The sequence below is a fragment of the Mustelus asterias genome, chromosome 6 (genome assembly GCF_964213995.1).
Source record: "Mustelus asterias chromosome 6, sMusAst1.hap1.1, whole genome shotgun sequence".
Taxonomy (NCBI): Eukaryota; Metazoa; Chordata; class Chondrichthyes; order Carcharhiniformes; family Triakidae; genus Mustelus; species Mustelus asterias.
In genome coordinates, this window is record NC_135806.1 from 94670212 (window position 1) to 94697008 (window position 26797).

At 40.8% G+C, this 26797-nt stretch overlaps 1 protein-coding gene across 5 annotated transcripts in view; it reads left to right on the forward strand.

Moving 5' to 3' along the window:
* The window catches only part of skic3 (SKI3 subunit of superkiller complex), a 108942-nt gene that overhangs the window by 44942 nt on the left and 37203 nt on the right, over nucleotides 1-26797 (forward strand). For all 5 annotated transcript variants that reach the window (XM_078214771.1, XM_078214770.1, XM_078214772.1 and 2 more), the window contains exons 15-27: nucleotides 802-981; nucleotides 7815-7939; nucleotides 8657-8910; nucleotides 10091-10193; nucleotides 13219-13401; nucleotides 16779-16926; nucleotides 20396-20474; nucleotides 21245-21306; nucleotides 21574-21630; nucleotides 21831-21899; nucleotides 22576-22650; nucleotides 25454-25595; nucleotides 26580-26673. In XM_078214771.1, the coding sequence (XP_078070897.1) occupies nucleotides 802-981; nucleotides 7815-7939; nucleotides 8657-8910; nucleotides 10091-10193; nucleotides 13219-13401; nucleotides 16779-16926; nucleotides 20396-20474; nucleotides 21245-21306; nucleotides 21574-21630; nucleotides 21831-21899; nucleotides 22576-22650; nucleotides 25454-25595; nucleotides 26580-26673 (1571 nt within the window). The remainder of the gene's footprint in view (nucleotides 1-801; nucleotides 982-7814; nucleotides 7940-8656; nucleotides 8911-10090; nucleotides 10194-13218; nucleotides 13402-16778; nucleotides 16927-20395; nucleotides 20475-21244; nucleotides 21307-21573; nucleotides 21631-21830; nucleotides 21900-22575; nucleotides 22651-25453; nucleotides 25596-26579; nucleotides 26674-26797) is intronic.

Here is a 26797-nt window from a genome sequence, read left to right on the forward strand (position 1 = left end):
AGGATGTGAAAAGTCATATGGAATCTGACACATGATATGGCCTCCAGCATATTTCTACTTTCCCACCTGTTTTAATATCGTCTATATCACATGTATTCTTGTTTCAATATATACATGTAAGTATTCTTGCTCAAACATCTGTACGTTATCTGATATAGCCCAAGTAAATTGAAAGATATACATGGACACATTTAGTCATATCAATATGGCACGACCACCTTCGTTATAAAAAAGTTAAGAAATAAGAACTAAAAATAAGTAAATGTTTTAAAAGTTTTGAAGAAGTTGCTTAAAGGACAAATAGATACTATGTTCAGTGCTAACCCATGAACTAAAGTATCCCTTGGATATTTTTGTAGACTTTCAAAATTATTTGGTTATTATGAGAAATGTCTCCCAACTTCAATATGAATGGTGCGAGTCAAGAGAATTGAAAGATGAATTAAAATGCTAAAAAGATAGGAACATAATTGGAAGTCCTGATTAATTCTCTTTTTTCTTTTGTCCTGACGATGCTTGGGTTCATTTCAGTAACTTACCTGTGCACAGTATTTTTGGTGTTATGTACAAATATGCATCTTGCCACATTCTCCAAGTAGACACTAAGAGAAATGCAATGGAAGATTTGGTGAAGTGATTCCTGCCTGAATATCATATTCTAGATGTGTAGTGCAACAGAAAGGGAATGGAGCATGGCCCACTGTACCTTAGAAATTTTGAAGTTTTTGGTTTGAATAGTTGCCATTTTCATTTCTGACTTTGGGACTAACTTATTAAACTTTTTATTTCAACCAACTGCAGGCTGCCAGGTTGGACACATACAATGGAAGAACTTTCTGCTACTTGGGCCACTACTATCAAGATATAGTTCAAGATAAAAGCAGAGCTCGGGGTTGCTACAAAAAGGCCTTTGAATTAAACAATAATGATGAAGAAGCAGGAGCAGCTGCGGTTGATCTCAGTGTGGAACTTGGAGATATGGTACTGAACATGTTTACCTGGAACCAGACCAAAACTATTTGCACCGCCCAATGACTTGCTTTCTTTTTTCCCAATCTCCAAACTGACTTTCACAATGAGGGTTAACATGAAAATTACTTTCTCTGGAGAAAAATGGCAAATCTTGCAGCCCCATTTAAATGTTCACAAACTTTGTCTCTTCAGCCCGAACACAAACTGCCATAGACATTCTGCATGGTGAACGTTAGAGATTGGCTGCTTATCATTCTTTGCTCCCTCGCTACTTGCTGCTCAGTCTGCCCTCCCTCTTTGCCCTCCCTCATCTTTGCTCCCTTCTCAATCAATTTTTTATGTCACTCAGCCTTGATAATATTCAATGACTCAGTCCCCACTGCTCTCTGGGAAAGAGAATTCCACAGACTAACAACGCTTTTGCATCTCAGTCTTAGATGGAAGATACCTAATTTTCAAACTGTGTCCCCTTGATCTAGATGTCCCCACATGGTCAAACATCCTTTCAGCATCCATCCTATCAAGTTTGCTCTTGTGTTTCATTAAGATCACCTCTTGTTCTAAGCTCCAATTGGATATAGGCACACCCTGATTAGCCCATCCTCATCAAATAACCCCTTCATCCCAAGGATGAGTTGAGTTCATCTTTGAACCTCTTCTAATGCAATTATATCCTTCCTTAAGTAAGGAGACCAAAACTGCTCACAGTATTTAAGATGTGGTCTAAGAAGGTTCCATCCAGCTGTAGTAACACTTGCCTTCTTTTATGTTCCAATCCCTTTGCAAAGCTGATGCCAACATTCCATTTGCCTTTTCAACAGTTGCTTTGGCAATAGCTGGGGCGGCACGGTGGCACAGTAGTTAGCACTGTTGCCCCACAGCGCCAGGGACTCGGGTTTGATTCCCAGCTTGGGTCATTGTCTGTGCAGAGTCTGCATGTTCTCCCTGTATCTGCGTGGGTTTCCTCCCACAGTCCGAAAGATGTGGCCCAAGCATTGAGCCCTGTGGGCTCCGAAAGCTTATGGTATTTGCTACCAAATAAACCTGTTGGACTTTAACCTGGTGTTGTGAGACTTCTTACTGTGTTCACCCCAGTCCAACGCCGGCATCTCCACATCATGACTCCACAATTAACAGCTTATCAATCCGGAAATCACCCAGTCATCCCTACTTTCAGTTTCCTATTCACTGACCAGTCTTTTATCCATACATAGAAACATAACATGGAAAATAGAAGCTGGAGTGGGGTCATTTGGCCCTTCGAGCCTGCTCACCAGTAATTATAATCGTGGCTGATCATTAAATTCAATATTCTAATCTCCACCCCTCCACCCACCCCCCAATATCCCTTGATCCCCTTAGCCACAAGAGCTATATCTAATTTATTCTTGAAATCACATACTGTTTTGGCCTCAACTACTTTGTAGTAGTGAATTTTACAGATTTGCAACTCTCTGGTTGAAAAGATTTCTCCTCACTTCAGTCCTCCAACTATGACCCTAGTTCTGGATGCCCCCACAATTGGGAACGTTCTTTCTGAATCTCCCCTGTTTAGTCCAGTTAGAGTTTTATAAGTTTCTATGAGATCCCCTCTCACTCTTCTAAACTCCAGTGAATATAATCTTAACCAACTTAGTCTGTGCTCATATGACAGTCCTGCCATCCCAGTAATCAGCCTGATAAACCTTCGCTGCACTCCCTCTATAGCAAGAACATCCTTCCTCAGGTAAAGACACCAAAACTGCACACAATACTCCAGGTGTGGCCTCACCAACACCCTATACAATTGCAGTAAAACATTCCTATATTCAAATCCTCTCACTCGAAGGCCAACATATCATTTGTATCCTTTACAGCCTGCAATACCTGAGCGCTTACTTTCAGTGACTGCTAATATGTTAACATGAGCTCTAATTTAATAACTTTTGATGTGACATATTATTGAATGCCTTTTGGAAATAATTGCACCACATCTACAACTTCCCATTTATCCCTCTTGCTCACTACATTTTGAAAGAACTCAAATAAATTAATCAAACACTAATCCCCTTCACGCAATCGGGCAAAGTCAACATGGTTTTATGATTTTCTAAGAATCCTGCTGTTACCTCCTTAATGGATTCTAGCATTTTCCCAATGAAACATGTTAAGTTCACTGACTATAGTTTCCTGCTTTCTGTCTCCCTCCTTTCTTGAATAGAGATGTCATTTTTGTAATTTTCCAATCGGTTGGAACTTTTGAGAATCCAATCTTGTTTTGGAAGATCAGAGCCAATGTGTGGAATTTTATGAGATTTTTGTCTAAAAATGGTCTGAAAATGGGAGCGTTCCAGATCTGTGTTTTGGGCAAGCTTTCACACCCAATCTTAATGCAATCTGTGTCTGAAATTTTGGACTAGTCTGTTTCTGGCCAGAGAGGAAGTGGGCGAGGCTTAACTCACCAGACCGTCTGTAGAGGGAGGTGTTGCGCATGTGCAGACCTCTGCTGCTGCACATGCGCATTATCAGGTGCAGAGTAAGGACGGGGAACCCTTTCAGGAGTCAGAGAAAACATCAGCCTTCGATTGGGAGAACTCCTAAACCATGATACAATTGTAGATGCAGTAGTGCTCAAAGGAATCTCCCAACTCCGTATCAGAGATGATCTTGGCCTTCCATCAAGCGTGGATGACATAAACGCTGCCATTAAACATGTGAAGAATGGACTAGGAGTGGACCGGAATCCAGTGGAGATTTTCAAACTTGGAGGAGAAGAGATCACCTGTCATCTCCATTAGCTGTTCCTGAAAATCTAGACGCGAAATCTAATCCGAAAACTAGTGACATTTGCTATCAAATAAACCTGTTGGACTTTAACCTGGTGTTGTTAAACTTCTTACTGTGTTTACCTCAGTCCAACGCCGGCATCTCCACACCCTGAAAATCTGGGACAGAGAAGAAATTCCTACCGACCTCGGGGATGCCGTCTTCACCACTATCTTCAAGAAAAGAGACAAAGCGGACTGTGGGAACTACTGAGGAATCTCCCTACCCTCCGTCACTGGGACGCTTGTTGCCTGATTCCTTGCTAGCCGCCTTCTCCCTGTCTCTGACGAAATACTTCCAGAAAGCCAGTGTGGCTTCTGACCAAACCGTGAAACAATGGACATGATTTTCACTGTTTGACAACTTCAAGAGAAATGTCGGAGCACCATCAACCACTCTACATGGCCTTCATTGGTCTAATCAAGGCTTTCGACTCAGTCAGTTGGGAAGCACTATGGAAGACCCTGTCAAAGGACGGCTGTCCAGAGAAATTTATTAACATCCTCCAACTCCATGACCAGATGTTGGCAGTAATCCTCACTGGTGGAAATATGACAGAAGCTTTCAAGACTGGATTTGGACATGGATGCATTATCGTCCCACCCTTTTCTCCACCTTCCTCTTCACTTTGTCAAGAACCAGCTTCCCAGTGGAGTGGACATCATCTCCAGGATGGACGGAAAACTTTTCAACCTCAACCATTTGAAATCCAAGAAGAAAACGACACTGACATTGCTTGTGGAAATTCATTATGTGGATGACCATGCCATCTCTGTTCTCTTGCAAGAGTATCTCCAAGCCATGCTTGATGCCTTCGCGGAAGCATACCAAAGAATCGGTCAACCTCAAGACTTAAGTCCTTTACCAACTCACTGCAGGGCAAGAACCAGTCTCTCCCTCCATCAAGGTCAATGGCGAAACCCTCTCAAATGTGAAACATTTCCCCTACCTGAGGAGCTACTTCTCATCTAAGGCTGACATTGACATGGAGATCCAACATCATATTCAATCCGTGAATGCTGCCTTTGGACACCCAAGGATGAGAGCCTTTGATGACCGCGACATCCATGCTGACACCAAGATCTTCATGTGCAAGGCAGTCATCCTCCGAACTCTTTTATATGGCTTAGAAATCTGGACTACATACAGACACCACCTCAAGCCCCTTGAGAGGTACCATCAACACTGTCTGAGATGGATTCTCCGCATCAACTGGGAGGATAGATGCACTAACATCAGGATCCTTGTTTGAGCCAGGAGTGCCAGCATTAAAGCCCTGATCATCTGAAACCAACTCCGCTGGGCCAGACACATGCTTAAGATGCCAGAGTCCCGACTGCCAAAGCGAATCTTCTTTGCCCAGCTCAAGGAAGGCAACCAAGCAAGAGGAGGACAAAGAACGACACCCTGAAGGCTTACCTCAAAAAATACAACATTGGCCTGGAAGACCCTTGCCCAGTCAGGTACCTCCTGACTGAAGGGAGACAATTCTTCGAGAATACCCAATGGCAAGAGAAGGTCCCGAAAAGGGGCCTGACAAAGGAATACCAGTGATCTTGAGTCCAAGAACCATTTCCACCTCCGGGAAACACCTGCCAAGTTTGCAGTCGGAGATGTGGATCTAGGATCGGGCACATTAGCCACACAAGGATCCACAGAATGTATGACCAGTGACATGGAGCTTCTTCGGTGGATAATCTTACTCATTAGCAAGTGATTGCCAAAGATTGCCTTTATTTAAGGTTATACTTTCTACCAAGTTTCTGTTTACTTCTTCCTCACTTGAGTGGCTCCCTGCACCATGGTACCATGGTCAGTCGGCTCATCACCTTGCAGTCTCTGCTTTCATCTGCACACATTGCAAGTACCTTGAACCTGTTGACAATTGCAGTGGCTGAGGCTCCTCCACTTCTACTTTCTCAATCCCAATATCTGCCATACTCATAGTCAGATCCTCCATACCCTGACTACAGACCAAATCAGAAGACCCTACCTAAGGGATGTGGCTGCCTTTGAGAACAAATTGTCCAGTAAACTTTCCACCTCCCTGATGCATCGCAGTGTCCGAAGGTCAGCCTGAGCTGAAGTTCTTGAGCAACAGACATTTACTGCAGATCCATCCACATACTACAACCAAGAAATAACAATCTTCTAAATAGATAAGCTGCTCCCAAGACACAGGCTTTGCAAATAAGTTGTTGGGGAGGCAATGGCCTAGTTGTGTTATCGCTAGACTATTAATCCAGAAACTCAGCTAATATTCTGGGGACCTGGGTTCGAATCCCACCATGGCAGATAGTGGAATTTGAATTCAATAGAAAATATCTGGAATTAAGAATCTATTGACCATGAAACCATTGTCGGTTAAGGAAAAGAAATCTGCCATCCTTATCAGGTCTGGCCCACATGTGATTCCAGAGCCGCAGCAATGTGGCTGATTTTCAACTGCCCTCTGAACAAGGGCAACCAGGAATGGGCAATAAATGCTGACCAGCCAGCAATGCTCATGTCCCACGAAGTAATAAAAAAAAGTGGCTGCTAATACCTCCCCCTTGGTTCAATATCCAATTTTATGACCGTGTCCAATTAAGAATTTTTATTTGTGTTATTGGTTCAAGTCATGGAGGTGACAAGTTCAATCCCTGGGTATTGAGGGATTTGGGGCAAGGTTGGTTGTATGTAATTAGCTCACAAACAGCAGAATGGCAGAACAGAGTCCAGGGGGCCTACAGACTCATTGGCCTACTCATGTTCCTTTGTTCCTGTGTACATGTGTGGCAATAACCAGGAGAACTCTTATTTATTAAAACTTCTATTTTCACCATGTATTTAGTTTTACCAGAACACAGTTAACATTAAACGGGCAATCTAGATTAATTGAATAATACCAAAATCATGTATTTACATAGTACCAATAACAATGAAATAAAATATCCGACATTCCTTAATAGGAGGTATTAGGAGGGGTGAGCAAAAGTAGAGTCATAGATTTTAAAGAGGGTTAAAAAGGAGTTGGGGCAAGCCCATAATTTGAAATATATCTTTTCATTTTTTGTCTTATTGTGCCATTTGGTTACTTTCACACTGTTGTCATTAAGCAGCTGCTCAGAACTTTGAACACTAGGTGAACTGACACTGCTGCTTTCTTTTACTTTGGCCTGACCTGCACTTAATATCTTCTGATAATACATAACTGAAAACACTAATCCACTATTTGTTGGACCAGTATCCTACAACAGCATAGTGCAACAAGTTTTTTTAAAATTCAGTATTCTGTGATTATTGTGGCGATGGAAAATCTTGCATGCAGTTGGGTATTTACTGACTAGTTATCCACTAAACATGACAAGGAAAAATACTTGAGGCTTGTGCATTCAGCAGCTTAAACTGTGATAGTAATAATTACTAAAAATTAATAATTTTTCTTTTAACATTTTCTGACTTGTTCCTTTGATAATCTCTCTCTCTTGCTCTCTAACTCTCAATCCCATCTATCCAATTCTTTAGTTTTGCCCACTGTTCATAGTTTAAGTATAATTTTTGTTTTCTGGTTTAAATTATGTGGCTTTGTGAGATTAAAGAGTTTCAGTGTGGCCTGAGCCAATCACAGTCATCACAGATCCTCCATACTGGGCACATACTAGATCAGACACTAATAAAACAAGTCTCTGCTTTAAAGCCAGCGCAACCTTAGTGAACTATTATCGATGAGGTGAATGCCAAATGTTGCTCTTTTGCCACTGACCGCCGGATATATGTTGATCGTTTAACTTGCTGTGCTGCAAAGCTACTACAGTCACCCAGTTTACAAATAGTAAAACATATGTCATTCTTAATAAACCTGAAAGTCAGGCGTTGTTGCTTTTTGTCTAAATAATGAACAACATCAGACCAACATTTGAAAGCCTTAATTGGGAACAAAATTCAGAAATGTGGAATTGAAGGGAAGGTTTTTGTCTGACTCCTTTATAGATGACTTATTGGTGGTAGTTCAGTTATTTACATTGCTTTTCATATTGATATTTCTTTACTTTTAGGAGACTGCTCTTGCAGTTCTACAGACAGTGACTGACCAGTCTAGTGCTGGGACAGCCAAATGGGCTTGGCTCAGACGAGGACTTTATTACCTGAGAACCAACCAGCATTTGCAGGCTGTTTCAGAGTAAGATATGCTTTATGTTTGAGCACTGGGTAGTCGGGTTTCATTCAAAATAAACCAACAGCGAAAATGAAACGGTGGGTCCCATGGATGACAGGAGCTGTGAAAGAACATAAAGTGAGATGTGAGAGAAATAGAGGATGTGTGGGCCTAGCATAGTGCCTTGTTGAGGGGGAGAGAAAGAAGGAAACAATAAGCAGAGGCATCTGAACAGATTGTCTCTACTTTGAGTCTTCCACAAATGTTAGAAATGGAGCACAGGACTTTGTATCATTTTAACCATCAGTTATTTCTTTTCATGTCATAAGGGTATTTGTATAGTCGAAGGATGAGAACCAAACAAAATTTACAGGCTGTGGGAGAGTAAGATATGCCACATATTTGAGCACTGGGTACCTCTCACAATTTGGTCATTATCTTCCAAATTCTACTGACTGGGATGAATAATGAAACTATAAAAATGCCATTGGTCAGCATGTTGGGTTTTACATATATTCATATCTTCAACTGTTCCATAAATTATTGGTGGTGTATGTTCTAGATTGGGTTAAAGACTATCCAGTGAATCTATTCTCTTTATCATTGAGGGATTGGGATTTTTAAGGAGACAGGAAAATAGTTTTGGGCAGAACCGTTCCAATGCAGTGTTGTACTGTGACTTTGTCATTAAAGTCTACTTTTGGTTATATTAGTAAAATTAATAATCTGTTCCTTTTTAAGTTTACAAGCAGCTTTGAGAGCAGACCCGAAAGACTCAAATTGCTGGGAATGTTTAGGGGAGGCTTATCTCAGTAGAGGAGGTTACAATGCTGCCTTAAGGGCCTTCACAAAAGCCAGTGAACTGAATCCAAACTCCGTGTACAACATTTACAAGATAGCAGCCATCAAACAGATTCTTGGCAAGTACGCAGAGGCAATTGCAGAGTATAAACAGATAATTCAAAATATAAAAAACTACGTCCCTGCCCTCAAAGGTAAATTTATTTATTTATTTCTACTCTGAAGTTATTTGTAAGTACCTATTGTATGTTCCTCTGTATTCTATATTATATTTTACTATGGATAGGATGGAAAATACTTGAAAACTAGTGATTGCATATTCATTTGTTAGTTGTCTCACTTATCCTTTAATTATCTTTAGATAATCTAGTTTGGACAAGGTGAAAAGTAGTGGTGCTTCTTCCTGTAATGCCCTGAAATATTTCAGGATTTATTAACACCAGCTAATTGAATGCACCATCTGGTTGCTTGTACTTGCAACAAAGTTGTGGCTGCGGTTTTTCCCTCTGGCTCCGGCCTTGTTTGCATTGAACTGGTGAGCTGTGGGGTGGCGACTGCGTATCTCTTGGTGTAACTTGCCAATATTGGGCTGGCACAGCAAGGCATAGAGGAGGGGGAGTTTGAATATTAACTGTAGAGGGAAGGAGATACCAAGATGGCCCAAGTAATTTTTATGGGGCTAGGCATGGTCTTGCTGTTTTGAGTCCCCACATAAAATAATTTCAAAATTACTATTGCTGGACCTCTTTTTAGTTCAGTATTTGAAGGTATTTAGCACCCCTTCCCACCCTTTTAGAAGATGTCCCACAATTCTCCCAGAAAGTAGTACTGCTTCCTTTTGTTTTCACTTTTAAGGAGATTTGGGGAATATAACTGGGAATATAGCGCTATTTGATTGAGCTGCTATAAAACATTCAGTATGATAACTGAAGAAGAACCAAAGCAACATACTTAATTGTCTCAGTACTGATTGTGCTTTTCTCTGTGCAACAAGACTGAGTGATTCATATTAGTTTTAAGTTTATTTATTAGTGTCACAAATAGGCTTACATTAACACTGCAATGAGGTTACTGTGGAAAAACCTCTTAATAATATTGATTAAGAAATTGATGTCATGATAATCTGGTTATAAGTAGAGGCTGTATTTTGTTCATTGGAGCATCATTTGAACAAGTTCTTAAATACTAAGAAGCAATGAATATGCCTGTAAGGTAACTTGAGCTTCCTTAGAGAGGCAGGAGAAAGATCCAGATAAAATCGTCATAAAAGTTACTGTTCGGGCCGATGTAGTGCTGTTGTTATTCAGGATTGTGGTTATCTGCTTTTAATTAATGAATCTCCTCAAATCACAAGGTTTAACCACATTTTTCTAGGCCTAGGTGAGTGCTACTTAATGGTGGCGCGAAGTGCACGCAATGATTATTTGGATGGAAGAGCTTTGGATTCAGCAGAAGAGGCACTTCAGTACTTAGCTAGGTGAGTAAAAATAAAGACTTATTGTTCACCAAGCGATGAAGCAAATACAAGCCTTTGAATTGCTCTTTGAATATTTGTTAGAAGCTGCCAAATGCCAAAATCGATAGACAACTAACTGCAAACTTTTTTTTCTTTTGTATCTTCTATAACAACTCCAACAAGCAGAATAGAGGGGTGACGGGGTGCTCTACAAAGATTTAGTGCAAATTTTGAGTTTTTTAATGGAAAACAAAAATATTGCTGGTTTATTTTTTTTAATGTTTCAAATGTGAGTCCAACAAATGAAATTGAAATTTTAATATTTGACATCAACACACCTCTGTAACAATGTATTGAAGTGTATCTAATATTATAACTGTGAACTAACCAATTTATTTTGTTACATAAATATTCATATAATTAGCTGTTTTTTTTAGCAGTAAGGCTAATATCACTCACCTGTTACTTTAATACAAATGTTGCAGAAAAATCAGATCAGAGCAGATGTGGGTTAAATGCTGGAATCCTAAAGTTGAGTTCCAAAGTGCACCACTACATCTTGATTTTGTGAAAACTTGTTCTCTGGTTCAGTATTGAGAAATGTTGAATGGAGTGAGGTTACTGTACTTGCGCGGCAGACGCAAACTAAACTCAACACGGTTTTGTCCACTTCAAAATATATTTTTTAATCATGTGATAAGTGTGGAGTCTCATTCCTTTCTGTTTTAAGTGTTCGAGATTTTAAAATGTAAAATTAGTTTTGAATATTTTTTCCTTTGCCTCTTTCTCTCAATCAATTCTTTCTTTCTTCCTTCTTCTTTATTTCTGCACCTGATTTGACATTGAATTCACCCATAACTTGCACTAGCTTCTGAGTCCGTTGTTAATTTCATAATTCTTCAGTGTAATTTATTAAGATGCATTTGCTTTACCCTCGTCCTAAATGTACATTTCTGTCGCTGCAACTATATCAAATTATATTAAATGATTTGAAACAAAGTATGTTTATATTTTTCTTGCCTTAAGTCTCTAACATATGGAGGATGTAACTAGCAGGGTAGATAAAGAAGAACCAGTGGATGCATTCAAAGTGCTGCACAGAAGGTTAATAAGTAAAATAAGGACACATGGGCCGGAATTCAGCAGCCATTCATGCCCCGCCTCCACTGCAAGTGAGGACGGAGAATTTAGCGCTCAGCCAAATCTCCATTCACTGCAGTGGGACCAGAGAATTCCACTAGTGTGAACGGCCAGAGAATTCCTGCCGTGGAGTCGGGAATAATATATTGTCTGGGATTCTCCCAAAAGCATTCTAAGTGCTGAATTTGTGTTAAAAAATTAAGTAAATCCCGCTGTTTTATTTAATGGGATTTTCAAAATGAATCTCCACACTCTGTGCATCACAGAGTGCCCTAGCGTGAATCTCGATTAAAAATCAGAGGTGGGGCCTAATCCCGCTGGAGAGGCTGGCAGCATAGCGCTGAGAGGGCCATTGCACATGCGCTGATCTGTCAGAATGGAGATTGGCGCATGCGCAGTAGCCCTGCTACCCCGCAACAGTGTCCCTTCAATCCCCTCGCGCCACGATCGCTGGCCTTCCAGACGTCTCCGGGCCAGCCCCGATCAGCCCTTCCCTCCCTCTGCCACCAATCCCAAATGCAGAGTGGCAGCAGGACTCCCTGCCCCCTTGGTACTGCCTGCTGCCCAGTGGGCAGCGCCAAGATGCCCTTGGGCATTACCACTTTGCCCTTGGGCAGTACCAGTGGGCCAGGCTGGCAATGCCCTGGGGGCACCCCCCTTACATCCAACCTCCTGAGGTCCCCCCACCCTTCACTAAAGTGGGTTTGGGCTGCCAGCTCCAATGATATTAAAATTTAATAATTTTAATCAGTTTTTGGTGCGGAGCTGATGATGCCTGAATTCCGTTGCCGGAGACGTGCAGAGGCCATGGCACCCAGCAGGGAGCCCGCTAAACGGCTTCGGCTTATGTCTCCTGGCCCACTGGGTTGGGAGAATCGCCCCCATTGTCTTGGAGAAAGGATTGGTTAACTGATAGAAAGCAGTGGGCATACACAAGGTTTTTTCAAGTTGGTAGGCAGTGAATAGTGGAATGTCACATGAATCAGTCCTGAGGCCTCAGCTATTGATGATGTATATTAACAACTTAGATGAAGACACAGAGTAATGTATCTAAGTTTGGGGATGTTGCCAAACCAGGTGGTACAGTAAGCTATGGGGAGGGCACAGAGAGGCTGCAAAGAGACATAGACAGGTTAGGTGAATGAGCACCAGGATGACAGATAAGAGTACAATATGGGGAAGTGTGAAGTTATTCACTTTAACCATAAGAATTCAAAAGCAGGATATTTTTTAAAAGATGAGAAACTTGTAAGTGTTGATGTTTAAAGTGACTTGGGGAGTGCTTGTACAAGGAACACATGTAGGTGGAGCAAGTTGGAGGCAGGTACATCGAAGGTTCACTAAATTAGTTCTTGGATTGAGGGGATTGTCCTAAAATGAGAAGCTGAATAAATCAGACTTGTATATTCTGGAATTTAGAACAATGAGAGACAATCTGATTGAAATCTAGAAAATTCTGAAGGGGCTTCAGATTGTTTCATTGGGAGGGGAGTCTAAAACATGGAGGCACAGCCTCAGGAAAAGGAGCTGATAATTTAAGACTGAGATGAGGAGAAATTCTTTCACCCAAAGGGTTGTGAATCTTTAGAATTCTCTATCCCAGAGGATCATGGATGCTCCATCATTGAATATGCACCATCGTTGAATACATTTAAGACTGGGATCGACAGAATTTTAGTCTCAGGGAATTGAAGGATATGGGGAATCAGCAGGAAAACCTTTGAGTTGTAGCCCAAGATCAGGTATGATCTAGTTGAATGGCAGAGCAGGTTCGATGGGCCAAGTGGTCATCTACTCCTATTTATTGTGCACTTAACTTTGAACTTTTGATAAAGGCAACTATTTTGTAATTAATGCTGTATTTTTAATGCCTACATTTATGATTTCACCTCTGATTTTATTACAGAGCTGTACAGTGTCGACCTGATGTATCATGTCTTTGGAAGCTAATTGGAGACACATGTACCACACTCCATGTTTTATCACCAACAAAAGTTAACATTAAAGTCTCTGCCATTCTTATTGAACAGAATGAAAAGAGTAGAGTGCAGTCTTTAAACAAAAGTGAGCTGCTTCGTCTGGGAGGAAGGTAAATTACTTTCAATCAAAGAGACATATTTTAATATATTAAGAATAGTTGCCACTTTTTAAAACCCCTCTGTAACTATACTCTATTATGTTGTGCTCAACTTCAAGTACATAATGTCAATAGTTAATTTTGCCAACTATTCCAAAATAATTCTCAAGGGCAAGGGATATCCAAAGAAACTCTTTTCTGTGACTCACTGCTTCCAAAATCCTTTTCTTTTGCCCCTCTTATTTTCTGCTCTAGTGTCAATCACAAAGAGCTAAGGAACAAAACCTTTAAGATTGAGAGCATCTTTGCAGTTGCTCGTCTAGTTCCTTCAATTCCTCTTCCTCTCTATCCTAGATGTTTGATATCATTGGGGCGGCACAGTGGTTAGCACTGCTGCCTCACAATGCTAGGGATCTGGGTTCACTTCTGACCTTGGGTCACTGTCTGTGAGGAGTTTGCACATTTTCCTTGTGTCTGCATGGGTTTCCTCCGGGTGCTCTGGTTTCCTCCCACAGTAAGAAGTTTAACAACACCAGGTTAAAGTCCAACAGGTTTATTTGGTAGCAAAAGCCACACAAGCTTTCGAGGCTCTGAGCCCCTTCTTCAGGTGAGTGGGAATTCTGTTCACAAACAGAACTTATAAGACACAGACTCAATTTACATGAATAATGGTTGGAATGCGAATACTTACAACTAATCCAGTCTTTAAGAAACAAAACAATGGGAGTGGAGAGAGCATCAAGACAGGCTAAAAAGATGTGTATTGTCTCCAGACAAGACAGCCAGTGAAACTCTGCAGGTCCACGCAACTGTGGGAGTTACAAATAGTGTGACATAAATTCTGATTCTAGGATCGCATGATAAAGACTCAGGAGGAAAAAAGCAGAAATATTTATGTGAAATAGTGTGACATAAACCCAATATCCCGGTTGAGGCCGTCCTTGTGTGTGCGGAACCTGGCTATCAGTTTCTGCTCCGCGACTCTGCGCTGTCGTGTGTCGCGAAGGCCGCCTTGGAGAACGCTTACCCGAATATCAGAGGCCGAATGCCCGTGACCGCTGAAGTGCTCCCCAACAGGAAGAGAACAGTCTTGCCTGGTGATTGTCGAGCGGTGTTCATTCATCCGTTGTCGCAGCGTCTGCATAGTTTCCCCAATGTACCATGCCTCGGGACATCCTTTCTTGCAGCGTATCAGGTAGACAACGTTGGCCGAGTTGCAAGAGTATGTACCGTGTACCTGGTGGATGGTGTTCTCACGTGAGATGATGGCATCTGTGTCGATGATCCGGCACGTCTTGCAGAGGTTGCTGTGGCAGGGTTGTGTGGTGTCTTGGTCACTGTTCTCCTGAAGGCTGGGTAGTTTGCTGCGGACAATGGTCTGTTTGAGGTTGTGCGGTTGTTTGAAGGCAAGAAGTGGGGGTGTGGGGATGGCCTTGGCGAGATGTTCGTCTTCATCAATGACATGTTGAAGGCTCCGGAGGAGATGCCGTAGCTTCTCCGCTCCGGGGAAGTACTGGACAACGAAGGGTACTCTGTCCACTGTGTCCCGTGTTTGTCTTCTGAGGAGGTCGGTGCGGTTTTTCGCTGTGGCGCGTTGGAACTGTTGATCAATGAGTCTAGCGCCATATCCTGTTCTTATGAGGGCATCTTTCAGCGTCTGGAGGTGTCTGTTGCGATCCTCCTCATCCGAGCAGATCCTGTGTATACGGAGGGCTTGTCCGTAGGGGATGGCTTCTTTAACGTGTTTAGGGTGGAAGCTGGAGAAGTGGAGCATCGTGAGGTTATCCGTGGGCTTGCGGTACAGTGAGGTGCTGAGGTGACCGTCCTTAATGGAGATGCGCGTGTCCAAGAATGCAACCGATTCCGGAGAGTAGTCTATGGTGAGCCTGATGGTGGGATGGAACTTGTTGATGTCATCATAGAGTTGTTTCAGTGATTGTTCACCATGAGTCCAAAGGAAGAAAATGTCATCGATGTATCTAGTGTATAGCACCGGTTGAAGGTCCCGTGCGGTGAAGAAGTCTTGTTCGAACCTGTGCATGAAGATGTTGGCATATTGAGGTGCAAATTTGGTCCCCATGGCTGTTCCGTGTGTCTGGATGAAGAACTGGTTGTTGAAGGTGAAGATATTGTGGTCCAGGATGAAGCGGATGAGATGTAAAATTGCATCTGGAAACTGGCAGTTGTTGGCGCCACTGTGTTTACCCCAGTCCAACGCCGGCATCTCCACATCATTCCTCCCACAGTCCAAAGATGTGCGGGTTAGGTTGATTGGCCATGATAAATTGACCCTTGGTGTCAGGGAGACTAGCAGGGTAAATACGTGGGATTATGAGATGGGGCCTGAATGGGATTGATGTCTCTGCAGGCTCGATGGGCCGAATTGTCTCCTTCCACGTTGTTGTGACTCTATGATACTATCTTCCTCCAATTCTGACAAACATTTTAGGTCTTATCCCTAATTTCAGTTCTTTTCTTTTTTTGAAAGCCACATTGCCTGCTTTCTGGTTTTCACCCATCTGAGTCCTGACCATTCATTTATTCCTGGCCCTGTGCAATCTAATATTTTGAAGAGTTTGCTTTCTTCAGGCTGGCGGGTAAATCAAACACAGCAAGAGGGGATTGTTCAGATAGATTCCTGCAAGAGACAAAGATAGGGAAGGCAAAGCCAGAACTCGTTGGAAGATTGAAGTTACAGAGTGATGGGTACATACGATAGAGGTGAGATTGATGATACATATGAGAATCAGGCTGAATACAGAAAGTTTAGAGGGGAAGGAAAACGGAAATAAAATTTGCATGGATGCAAAGATGTGAAGAAACTGGCAGCTAACATAAAGGGGAATCCATAAGTCTTCTGTAGACATACAAATAATAGAAGGATAGTAAGAGAAGCGGTCGGGCTGAGTGTGGACCAAAAGCGGATTTGGACATTCAGGCAAAGGGCATGGCTAAGGTACTAAATGGGTACTTTGCATTTGGAATTACCACAGAAAAAGGTGCCGTCAAAGTAATGGTGAAAGGGAAAGTGGGTAAGATACTGGATGAGCTAAAGCTTGAAAAAGAGGAGATATTAGAAAGCCCTTTTGCAGTAAGGTTAATAGGACACGAGTACTGAGGGAAATAAGGTACTGGCCATAATTTTCCAACCTCTTTAGATACATGGGAGGCATCAGAGGACTGAAGAATTCCATATGAAAAGATTTACAGGGCTACGCAAAGTGAGGGGGAGTGAGACTAGTCTATTTGCACTTGTAGAGAGTTCACAGACAGCAGAGACATGATGGGATTAATGGCTTCCTGTGTTGTAAACATTGTTCTGATTCCAAGTTATTTTTGAGGTGTGGGAAGGCAAGTTATACTTACAACTGCAACTTATTTTCTGCTAGGTGCTATGGGCGTGCTCTTACATTGATGTCAACATCTGCTAATCTGTGGTGTGACCTTGGCATGAATTACTACCGACAGGCGCAGCATCACCTGGCTACTACAGGAGAATTGAGTGTAGTGTCAGAGTTACTGGAAAAGGCAGTTCAGGTAAATGATTAATTCTTTATTTTTAAAAAAAACAAATGTAAATACCTTAGAGAGTGCAGGTTTCCCATTTTTTAAATTCAAATTTTGATGCTGTTTGTTTTGTTTTTCTTTGCATGGAGTCGAATTGTATACTATGATAGCCACCATACTAAGAAGTCTCACAGCACCAGGTTAAAGTCCAATAGATTTATTTGGTGCCACAAGCTTTTGGAGTATGCCACCATACTGCCAGCACGCATTCGTTTTTTTTTCCTTCAAACTTGAGAAATGTGTATTCTTTGCTAATTACATCCCATATCCACAAAAGAAACTTGTGCTTTATTTTCTTTGCAACTGTTAAATGCAACAAAAACTGATGAACTAGATTCATTCATGGGAAATGGGCATCACCTGCCTGGCCATCATTTATTGCCTATCCCTAATTGCCCTTGAGAAGGTAGTGGGGAGCTGTTGCCTTAAGCTGCTGCAATCCATATGGTGTAGATATGCCCACAGTGCAGTTGAGGGAGGAAGTTCCAGGATTTTGATCCAGTGACAGTGAAGGAATGGCGATTTGTATTTCCAAGTTAGGTTGGTGTGTAATTTGGAGGGAAACTTAAAGTGGTGGTGTTCCCATTGTCAAAATCTCAACTTCCGAGTTTGACTTTAACACAAACACACGTTAACACATGATACTTAATCGGCAGATTGTCTTTATTTTACTTGCTAGCAAGGTCTTGACACAGTGGGTCAGAGACACCACTTCTCCAGACAAAGAAAATCATCCTGGTTTATACAATTCTGCAGCTCACAGTCAGTTGGACACAATCCAATCAAAAGTGTTACAAATGACATACTTTATGTATTGATCCAATAGAATGAAAATACTGAACCACCCTGATCTATGAGATCACAATACCTCTTGGGATACCCCAATATATCCCTAAGCCTGTCCTCTAGTCTCTAGTCTCATTTCCACTCCATCTGACGAAGGAGCAGTGCTCCGAAAGCTTATGGTATTTGCTACCAAATAAACCTGTTGGACTTTAACCTAGTGTTGTGAGACTTCTTACTCTAGTCTCTTAGTCAGACATCATGTCTCTATTTTGATAGCAGCCTCACAAAGCATCTTCACCAAAACAGTCTCACGTAGGCATCCTTTAATTGATAAAGGGGGCCTACAAAAGCCATTAATATTTTGTGGCCTTGTCAGTGAAGTTAACTGAATCTCTAAGGAATGTGGTCAACTCAACTTGCCTCAGGATATTTCCCAATTATAGCCCTGTTAAGTTTGTTTATTGCCAACATAATGAAACACATGAATACATTGCTTGTCAATTCAATGACTGAGCTTTTTATCACTACCTACAATTTTAAGGGGTATCATCATGTTACCGTTAATTCTTGTCAGTTCCCACTAAGTCCCCTACCATAACTTTTTTGTTAGCTGTGACAATGTCTTTCTGACTCTGTTTTGATTAGAAACGATGAAGACAGCCTCATTAAAACTCACTTTTGTATCAGTTGTTACTGATAGGGTGTCTGGTAAGGCAATTAAGAGACCTTTATGGTCTTGTGATTCCAACAGTTGGGAGCTTGAAAGGACACTATCTAACATATGTTTAGTATCAAAGGGCACTCTGTGACTGTGCATCTAAGTTTCTTTGTTTAATTTCTAAAAACTTAAAGAAGATTTATGTATGGACTAATTAAAGGTATATATACTTTTAAAACTACAAAGTATTTAAAACACCTAATTACAATTACTAACAACTTGTTCCCATTTGATAAAGTGAATTCTACATCTAAGTTGATTAAACAAAAGCCCTAGCAGAGTCTGGTAATTTTATAGTAGCCCTTTTCTATTGTTCTACATCGTGCATCTACTGCCCTTGTTCCACCAGATGTCAACGGGTTTGGAAGTACTATCTAAAGAGCGTTGGTGAGTTCCTGCAGTGCATCTTGTAGATAGTACACATTGCTGCCAGTCTCCGTAGGTAGTGGAAGGAATGAAGGTTGGTGGGTAAGGTGTCAATCAAGTAGGCTGCATTGACTTGGATGATATTGAGTTTCTTGTATGTTGTTGGAGCTGCATTCATCCATGCAAGTATAGAGTGTTCCAACGCATCATGACTTGTGTCTTGTAGTTTGTGGACAGGTTTTGTGGAGTAAGAAGATGAGTTACTTGCCGCAGGATTCCTAGCCTCTGACCTGCTCTTCTAGCCACATTATTTCTATGGCTAATTCAATTCAGTTTCTGGTCAGGAGTAACCCTCCCAGGATATTGCTGGTGGGGAATATAGCAATGGTAATGCCATTGAATGTCATGAGGTGATGGTTAGATTATTTCTTGTTGGAGATAGTCATTGCCTAGCACTTGTGTGGTGCAAATTTTACTTGCTGCTTGTCAGCCCAAGCCTGGATCTTGTCTAGTTGTTGCTGCATTTGGACATGGACTACTTCAGTATCTGAGGAGTCATAAATGGTGCTGAACATTGTGCAGTCATCGGTGAATGTTTCCACTTCTGGCTTTATGATGGAAGACAGATCATTAATAAAGCAGCTGAAGATGGTTGGGCCTAGGACACCACCCTGAGGAATTCCTGCAGTGATGTTCTAGAACTGAGATGATTGAGCTCCAACAACCATAACCACCTTTTTGCAAGTTAAAACTCCAATCAGTAGAGAAGTTTCCACCTGATTCCCATTGACTCCAGTTTTGCCAGAGCTCCTTGATGTCACACTTAGTCAAATGCTGGACTGATGACAAGGTCTGTCATTCTTGCCTCACCTCATGTAAATGATTCTGGGATCAGTCATTTCCCACTATATATTTTCCAACATGATTTAAGAGATCAATTTCTCTAGGTGCCTGACAAAATATTCAATCCTGCTTGAGAATGCTTAATTTAAAACTTTGTCCTGCAAGTTTGCATTCTTTCCAGTGGAGATAACTACTTTCTGCCTGTTTTGCAATCACTGCTTGAAATATCTTATTTTACATTGGATATAATGACTTGGAACTTTTGCATGCTTTCTACAAAGTTAACTGCTTAATCTGGGCGGAATCAAGTCAAATAGCGCGCAAGATCATAGAATTTTAAACATATGTGAATTATGCCTGTAACTAAGCTCATGTTATCTGCAATCTTTAACATTAATTCAACAGTCCCCTTGCCCAAAACAGTCACCACTCACAAAACTGGTCATGCCCCTAGGTAAGAAAGGAGAATTTGCTGGTTGCATCCCCAGTAGAAACTCAGGCCGGTATTGATGCAAATTTTCCTCATTTTATTTGAACGTCGTGGATCACCTTGCTGCAGTGCATTGGGCAAGATCAGACTCACTTCAGGGATTCTATCTGACTTTTCTATTGCTTCAATTACTGGACAGACAATCAAGCAAGCTCTGTTAAGCACGTGATCCTCTCAACTATATTGCTACATTTTATACAGTGCAATATAATTTTAAATGTATGTTTATTCAACAGTGCCTTAAGAAATCTGTGATGTTGGACAGCAAAAATCATCTATACTGGAATGCACTTGGAGTTGTTGCCAGTTACAAAGGTACTTTCATTTCAAACTAAAGGTTTGGGCTGAAGGTAAAAACTGACTTATTGTAAACCTCTCTGAAAGCTGTGTTCAGTTTTCTCAAGCAAACAAAACTTTGATAAGGCTAAAAAATAAAAGCCATTGTTTTAGCCGAGTGCCTAGCCTAGTAAAATAAGAAAAATTAACAAAGTGTTAAATAGCTTAGATTAGGAATGGAATTTTCCCAAAATTAGGAAGAGTGATGCAGCAGGCAGGAAAAATGGCAAGGAAGCTGCTAATCCCAAAGGCAGTTTTCCCACCATATCATTCTGGCGGGTCACAATACAAGAAATTTAAAATAGAACCGTCCCCTGGAACACCCCCACCCCCCGGCACTCAGTGCCCAGGCATGATCCTCTTTCCCCCTCCACACTCTCAGCTCTGCTGGCGTGTTCTGCTCGTCAGGTGCATGCCCTGGGAGATCTATTATGATTCAATGGACAATCTAATGGGATGGGGGATTATCAGACGTAAAGATCTAATAATGACATCTAAAAGTATTCAAATAAGGATCCCAGTGTTCAAAGTCAGGCTTTCCATTATGCCCTCGGTGGGATTGGGACAATCACTATTGGAGATCCTGCCGGTGTAAACATATTTTGGGATCCCATGGGATTACCCACTCCTGCCCCTCCTCCTTCCTGAAACTAGCTGCGGAAATCCCCCCCGAGTTATGCATTTATGTAATTAAATGTGCAGTAACCACATTATGTATTTTGTTTCTTTTCAATATTGTTCTGATACAGGTATTGAAAATTATACTCTTGCACAGCATGCATTTATCAAATCTGTTCAGGTTGAACAAAATGTAAGTAAATTCACAACTTCCTATTTTACATTTTATACTAAATACATTTTATCCAAAGTATTTTGATTTAAAATGTAGGTCATATGATGCAATTTTGGTAAAAGCATAAGACATTGCACAATTACAGTTTGAATTAAGATAATTTAAATTAGTAACTTCAAATGAATAGTAAATTTTCTTTCAGTCTTTCTAATACCATGTGTTTCAAAAGCTGTAACAACGATGATTAAACATTGACTTTTCAAGTGTGATGATCTCTTGTACTAGAATGTAGTGGCCTGGACCAACTTGGGGGCGACTTATTTGAAGAATGAAAGTATTGAGGTAAATATTGAGAACACTAATGATTAAACTACAGTAAAAGTTATAGTCCAGATAATTCGAATTAGTTAGTGGTTTTGTAATCATTTAAAATCTGTTCATGATATAACATATAGCATTTAAACTATAAATATTTTCTAAGATTAGTGCTTGTTTTTAGTGTTATCACCACTGCTTGTGACTTCCCTATCTTTCTAATTTAGCTTGCCCATGAAGCCTTTAAGGTAGCCCAGTCTTTGGAACCCTCATATGTTATGTGCTGGATTGGACAGGTAAATCATTCATACTGTTTTTGCTTTTTTATATTAATCAAAGCAAGTTGCATACATTCTTAAAACTGTATCAACCTATTATACCTGGACAGATTAGAAATTTAGTGATGCTATGCTGGTAACTTAACCCATTTCCTTGAGGGACATCTTATTGTACAAAAACTTTTCCACATTCTTTGATCAAGTGTTACAGCATTCAAAAATAATCTAATAATTTGTCATTCTTTTGCTATACTATGAATGAAACTAAAGAATTGTAAGAGATCCATGATGCTATAAATTGACAAAAATGAGCCGTTAAATGGGTTTGAAAGAAGACAAACATTATGCTTCACCTACCTTTGAGCACCTGTCTGCTTCTCTATTTCACTATTTCCACATGGGTCACCATCACCGGTTCCTCTCCTCCTCCACTGAGTACAACCATAAAGTTGTTGGCTTTTCACTCACTTTGATAACTGCATATATTTTGTAATGTCTTTCAGAATTAAATAAAAGCTGGAGTCACAATGCTTTGGATGCACTTAAATTGTTGGGTTGTCAGTACCACTTAACATTATGCTGTATTGTATTTTTACATGCCATAAATATGTTCTAATATATTGGTAAGGAATTTACCTAGTTTATTACATGTATTACTATGACAGTCTCAATTTCCAATCGTTTGAACTTGCAGGCACTTATTGCTGAATCTGTTGGCAGTTATGAAACAATGGATTTGTTTAGACATACCACTGAGCTTGGTGTTGATGTAAGTAATGTTCGTTTATTGTGGCAAAAATATAAGCAAGACTAATCTGTTCAACTGTGAAATCGAATAGATTATCCTGAAAAGACATTAATTGGATAGTTTACAAACAAGGATTTCTCAAAATTTCTTGGATCTGTGATGGTTTCAATACCATAAGCCAAAATTTGTTAGTAAAATAATGGTAAAGCTAATGGCATTCTGCATTATTTATCCACAAATGTTAAAGCAACTTCAAGTGAGTACTCAATTAATTGTTAAATGTGAATATCCAAAGGTTGCTGCCCGAGTTGCATCACTTTGCATTTTGTTGTCTGCCTCACCACTGACATGTTTTGAATATCATGATGTTGCTGTGTTTGCTTGGTAGATGTGAATTAAACATTCTGCAACTATTTGGGACTAGTAATTAGCATAAGCACCCTTTCAATTATATAATAATCATTAATTACAGCCAATCAATCTTGGTTACTGAATATTAACAATTGTAAGTTTGAAGGTTCATTCATTTCTGTTCAAAATTTTTCAGGGAAATTTTATAAGTCAATATTTCCTTTCTGTCCTTTTTAAAATCATTTGTAATTCAATATATATTTATTTGCCTTTATTTCTGTTTCTGTACTTAATTTGGCATTTATTTTACCCCTGTAAATTCACACTCCTTTACACTTAATTCCTCCGGTCCTGTGCAAGACAATAGGCTTCTCAGTGCTTTGTGTTTATTCTTTAATCCTTAAATATAATTGGTTAATATTGCCCGATTCATTGACGTCCCGTATGCCCTGTTTTTCTTCACTGCATTGCTCGCGGCTCGCATTTCCAGCAACTTTGTAGTGTAACGATCCCAGTTGATGTTCCTACTGGATGGAAAGGTCTCCTAATGGAACCCTGGCTCAGTAGACAGTGTTTTAGAAAATGTGGAGGAACAGAGTCACAAGACTGCCAATTGGGAGATTTATTATTTATTTATTAAACATGAAAAGTTTGATAAAACAATACTCCTTCATTCCCCCTTAACTTCACAAATGTACACAGCATTCAAGGATAGCATGCCACTCAATCGATCTTCCATGGATTTCTCCTCCAGTTCCCCCAGATTATTGTCACATGCATATTTCCAAACTCCACTTTCAGACTTAAGTTCTTCTTACAAATAATGCGTTCCATTAGCTGTTTGAATCAAAAATCCACCTCCAGGTTTTCCAATTATCCTTTCAAACAAAGCTTCCTCTGCACTGTTTTAACAAGGATCTGCCTCTAGGTCTTCTAACTCTTCTTTCACAATTCCTTTGCCTTGAATGCTTTGACACAAACTACGAGATCCAGCCACCAATAGCTCCACAATTATTTCAACTAATAAACTGTAGTCAAATATTAAAATTCTTACAACTATGTCAAATATCTTTCTGGCTTTTCACTAGCCAACCCCTTCTCAGCAGTGTCTTTGACTTCACTGAACAGTACTCTGTTCTGTTTTAACTTCAGGCTTCCTGGAAACTCAATTTCTCTAGTTTCCTTAACTAGCTGTCCTTTAGATTTCTGGTACTGGCTTCCTTGACCATTACACCATTCTATAGTTTTTCTTCTCGTAAAGTTGAGAGCTGCTCATCCTCTAGCTTCCTGTCACCAACCACTATGAATTTTTAACCTAAAAGGGCCCTGGGTTGCTATGCAACCACTCATTCCTTCTCCAAGCTTTTATTTACTTTTTGCACCATAAACTCTCTCAACACAATAGAAACACAGTTTCAACTGAAACCAAAACACATGCAAACGCTTTTGTCTAACATGAATCCAACTATATGTTTGTCCTTCCTCACTGGGTGGGATTCTGCCAAAAACATTATCGTAAAAACTGGAGTAAATCCCGCTGTTTTTTTTCAGCGGGATTTTCAAAATGGATCTCCCACATCACAGAGTGCCCTAGCGTGAATCCTGTTTGAGATCAATGGGCCAGGCCTATTCCCACTGGAGAGCCCAGCAGCATAGCGCTGAGTGACACTGGGCATGTGCCGATCTGTCGGCACCGAGATAGACGCATGCGTAGTAGCCCCGCACTACTAGCCTCTCGAGCGCTGGTCAGCCCTGTGACACCGCAATGCTGACTCGCAGATTTCCCACCACACCCCACCCCCCCATCGCTGGCCTTCCGGACTCCTTCACTCCAGTGCATCAGGCTGCCAGCTCCCCGCTAGTTGGGAGCTGTTCTAAACCCTGCTGGAGTGAAACACTCTTGGTGGTGGTGGGGGGTGGGGGGAGACACTAGCGGGTTCGGAGACTTCAGTCCCAGGCGCCGATTTCTGGTGTGGAGCTGATGACGCTGGAAATCCGGCGGGCAGAGACGCACGGAGATAGCGGCGCCCAGCCTGAAGCCCGCTACACTGCCTCTGCTTGAGTCTCCCAGCCTACTGCATTGCTCTAGCTCTAGAATTGCCCCCACTGACTTAAACTCACTTAAATTTAAACCTTATTTCTAATATTTAACAATACAAATATAGATCCTTAAAACTCCTTCACTTTTTCTGACAGTGGGCTAATATACTTTGAACTGAAGGATGCATGGAGAAGCCAAGCAGACTCCTTCAGATACATTACTATGTCAAGTTCTTGTCCATAAGTTTTTCAGTGTGCATGCAGCAATTGAGTCATTCTTGATGCCAGTTTAATGATTCATTGCTAATCCAAGTTAAATTTGTAGCTGAGCGAGCAGAAAGGAATGTTTGCATTTTGCTAGAATTTATTGAACTTGAGGTTATTTTAAATTTGGATTGTAAAATGAAATTAGGAAAAATATTTCTTTATATAGACTGAAGGAGCTAAAGGTTATGCACACTGGGTGTGTGCAACACTGCAAGATAAATCCAACAGAAATTCCGAACTGTACAAGTACAACATTGTACAAATGAATGCAATAGCTGCTGCACAAGTTGTCATGAGCAAGTATACAGGTATGGCAAAATATGTTTGACAAGCTGTTGCACTTGATAGTTAATTGATGTTCAAATCGACTTTAGAAATACTTAATATTATAACCAAACTATGAATTTATTCACGAATACCTTGGCAATATTCAATAATGATGAGGTCTGCTGCAAAATTGTCACACATCCTAACAAAATATCACAACTTTTAAATTTGAGAATAGTGGTAGATTGATCAGTATATCTTAATATCAATAATTTATGCTTACATAGAACATTCAATGTAGAAAAAATTCTTGAGGTGCTTCTCCAGAGGTGTAGTTGGGCAATAATTGATATCAAACCAAATCAAAAGGTAATTGGAGCTAACCAAAATTTTGGTCGAAAAGGTTGGTTTTAAATGAGTGTCAAAGGAAAAGTGGTGTGGAGGGGTTAAGCACGCAAGATTCAGTGTACTAAGCTTAATCAGCTGAATCCAAAGCAATCAGCGGTGAGGTGAAGGCTAGAGTCAGAGGAACAGGAAGTTGTAGAGCTGGAGGTGGTTAGCGGGAAGAAGTGTGAGCAAACGAAGGATTTAAATATCAAGAACTGGATTTTACAGGGTGCTCCACACGCCCCCTCCCCCCCGCCCCCTTCCCCCCGCAACTGAGAAGTTGGTCCTTGCCAAAAGCTGGCTGTCCTGCAGCCATTTTATGCTAGAAGAAGCCTTAATTGTTTCAGGCTGAGACCTTGCCATCATCTGGGAGGAAGTCCCACCTGAGATTTGCCAATAGCTTTGTAGTCCCAGCAGAGCCAGATTCGAGCAGTGGCCACTGATAGGACTAAGTCAGTCCCCAAGAGAAAGGAGGTCTTCACCACCTTCTTGCTTGGCAGAAGCCTTCTCAGTGAAGACTGCCAGGCTACATGTCTGGCTTCTGCTTGGTAAAATAGAAGGAGAATGGGTACTTGTGTGTGATTTGTTTTATTTTGACAGGGTAACAGATGGTTGTCTTAATTTTGTGTTTTGAACAGAGAGAATTCAGACTGATGCAACAGCTTTCACAATGTTAGGTTATTTAAATGAGTATCTGAACCTCCAGAAACAAGCAGGAGAGGCATATCACAGGTAAGGATTGTGTTTAAAAACAAAACGTATTACCACAAGTTTAGAAAAAAATAATACCCTGAGACATGTGATTAATGCTCCTGAGTTACTTTGAAATTGCTATCTTGTATTCTGTAAATGTGCA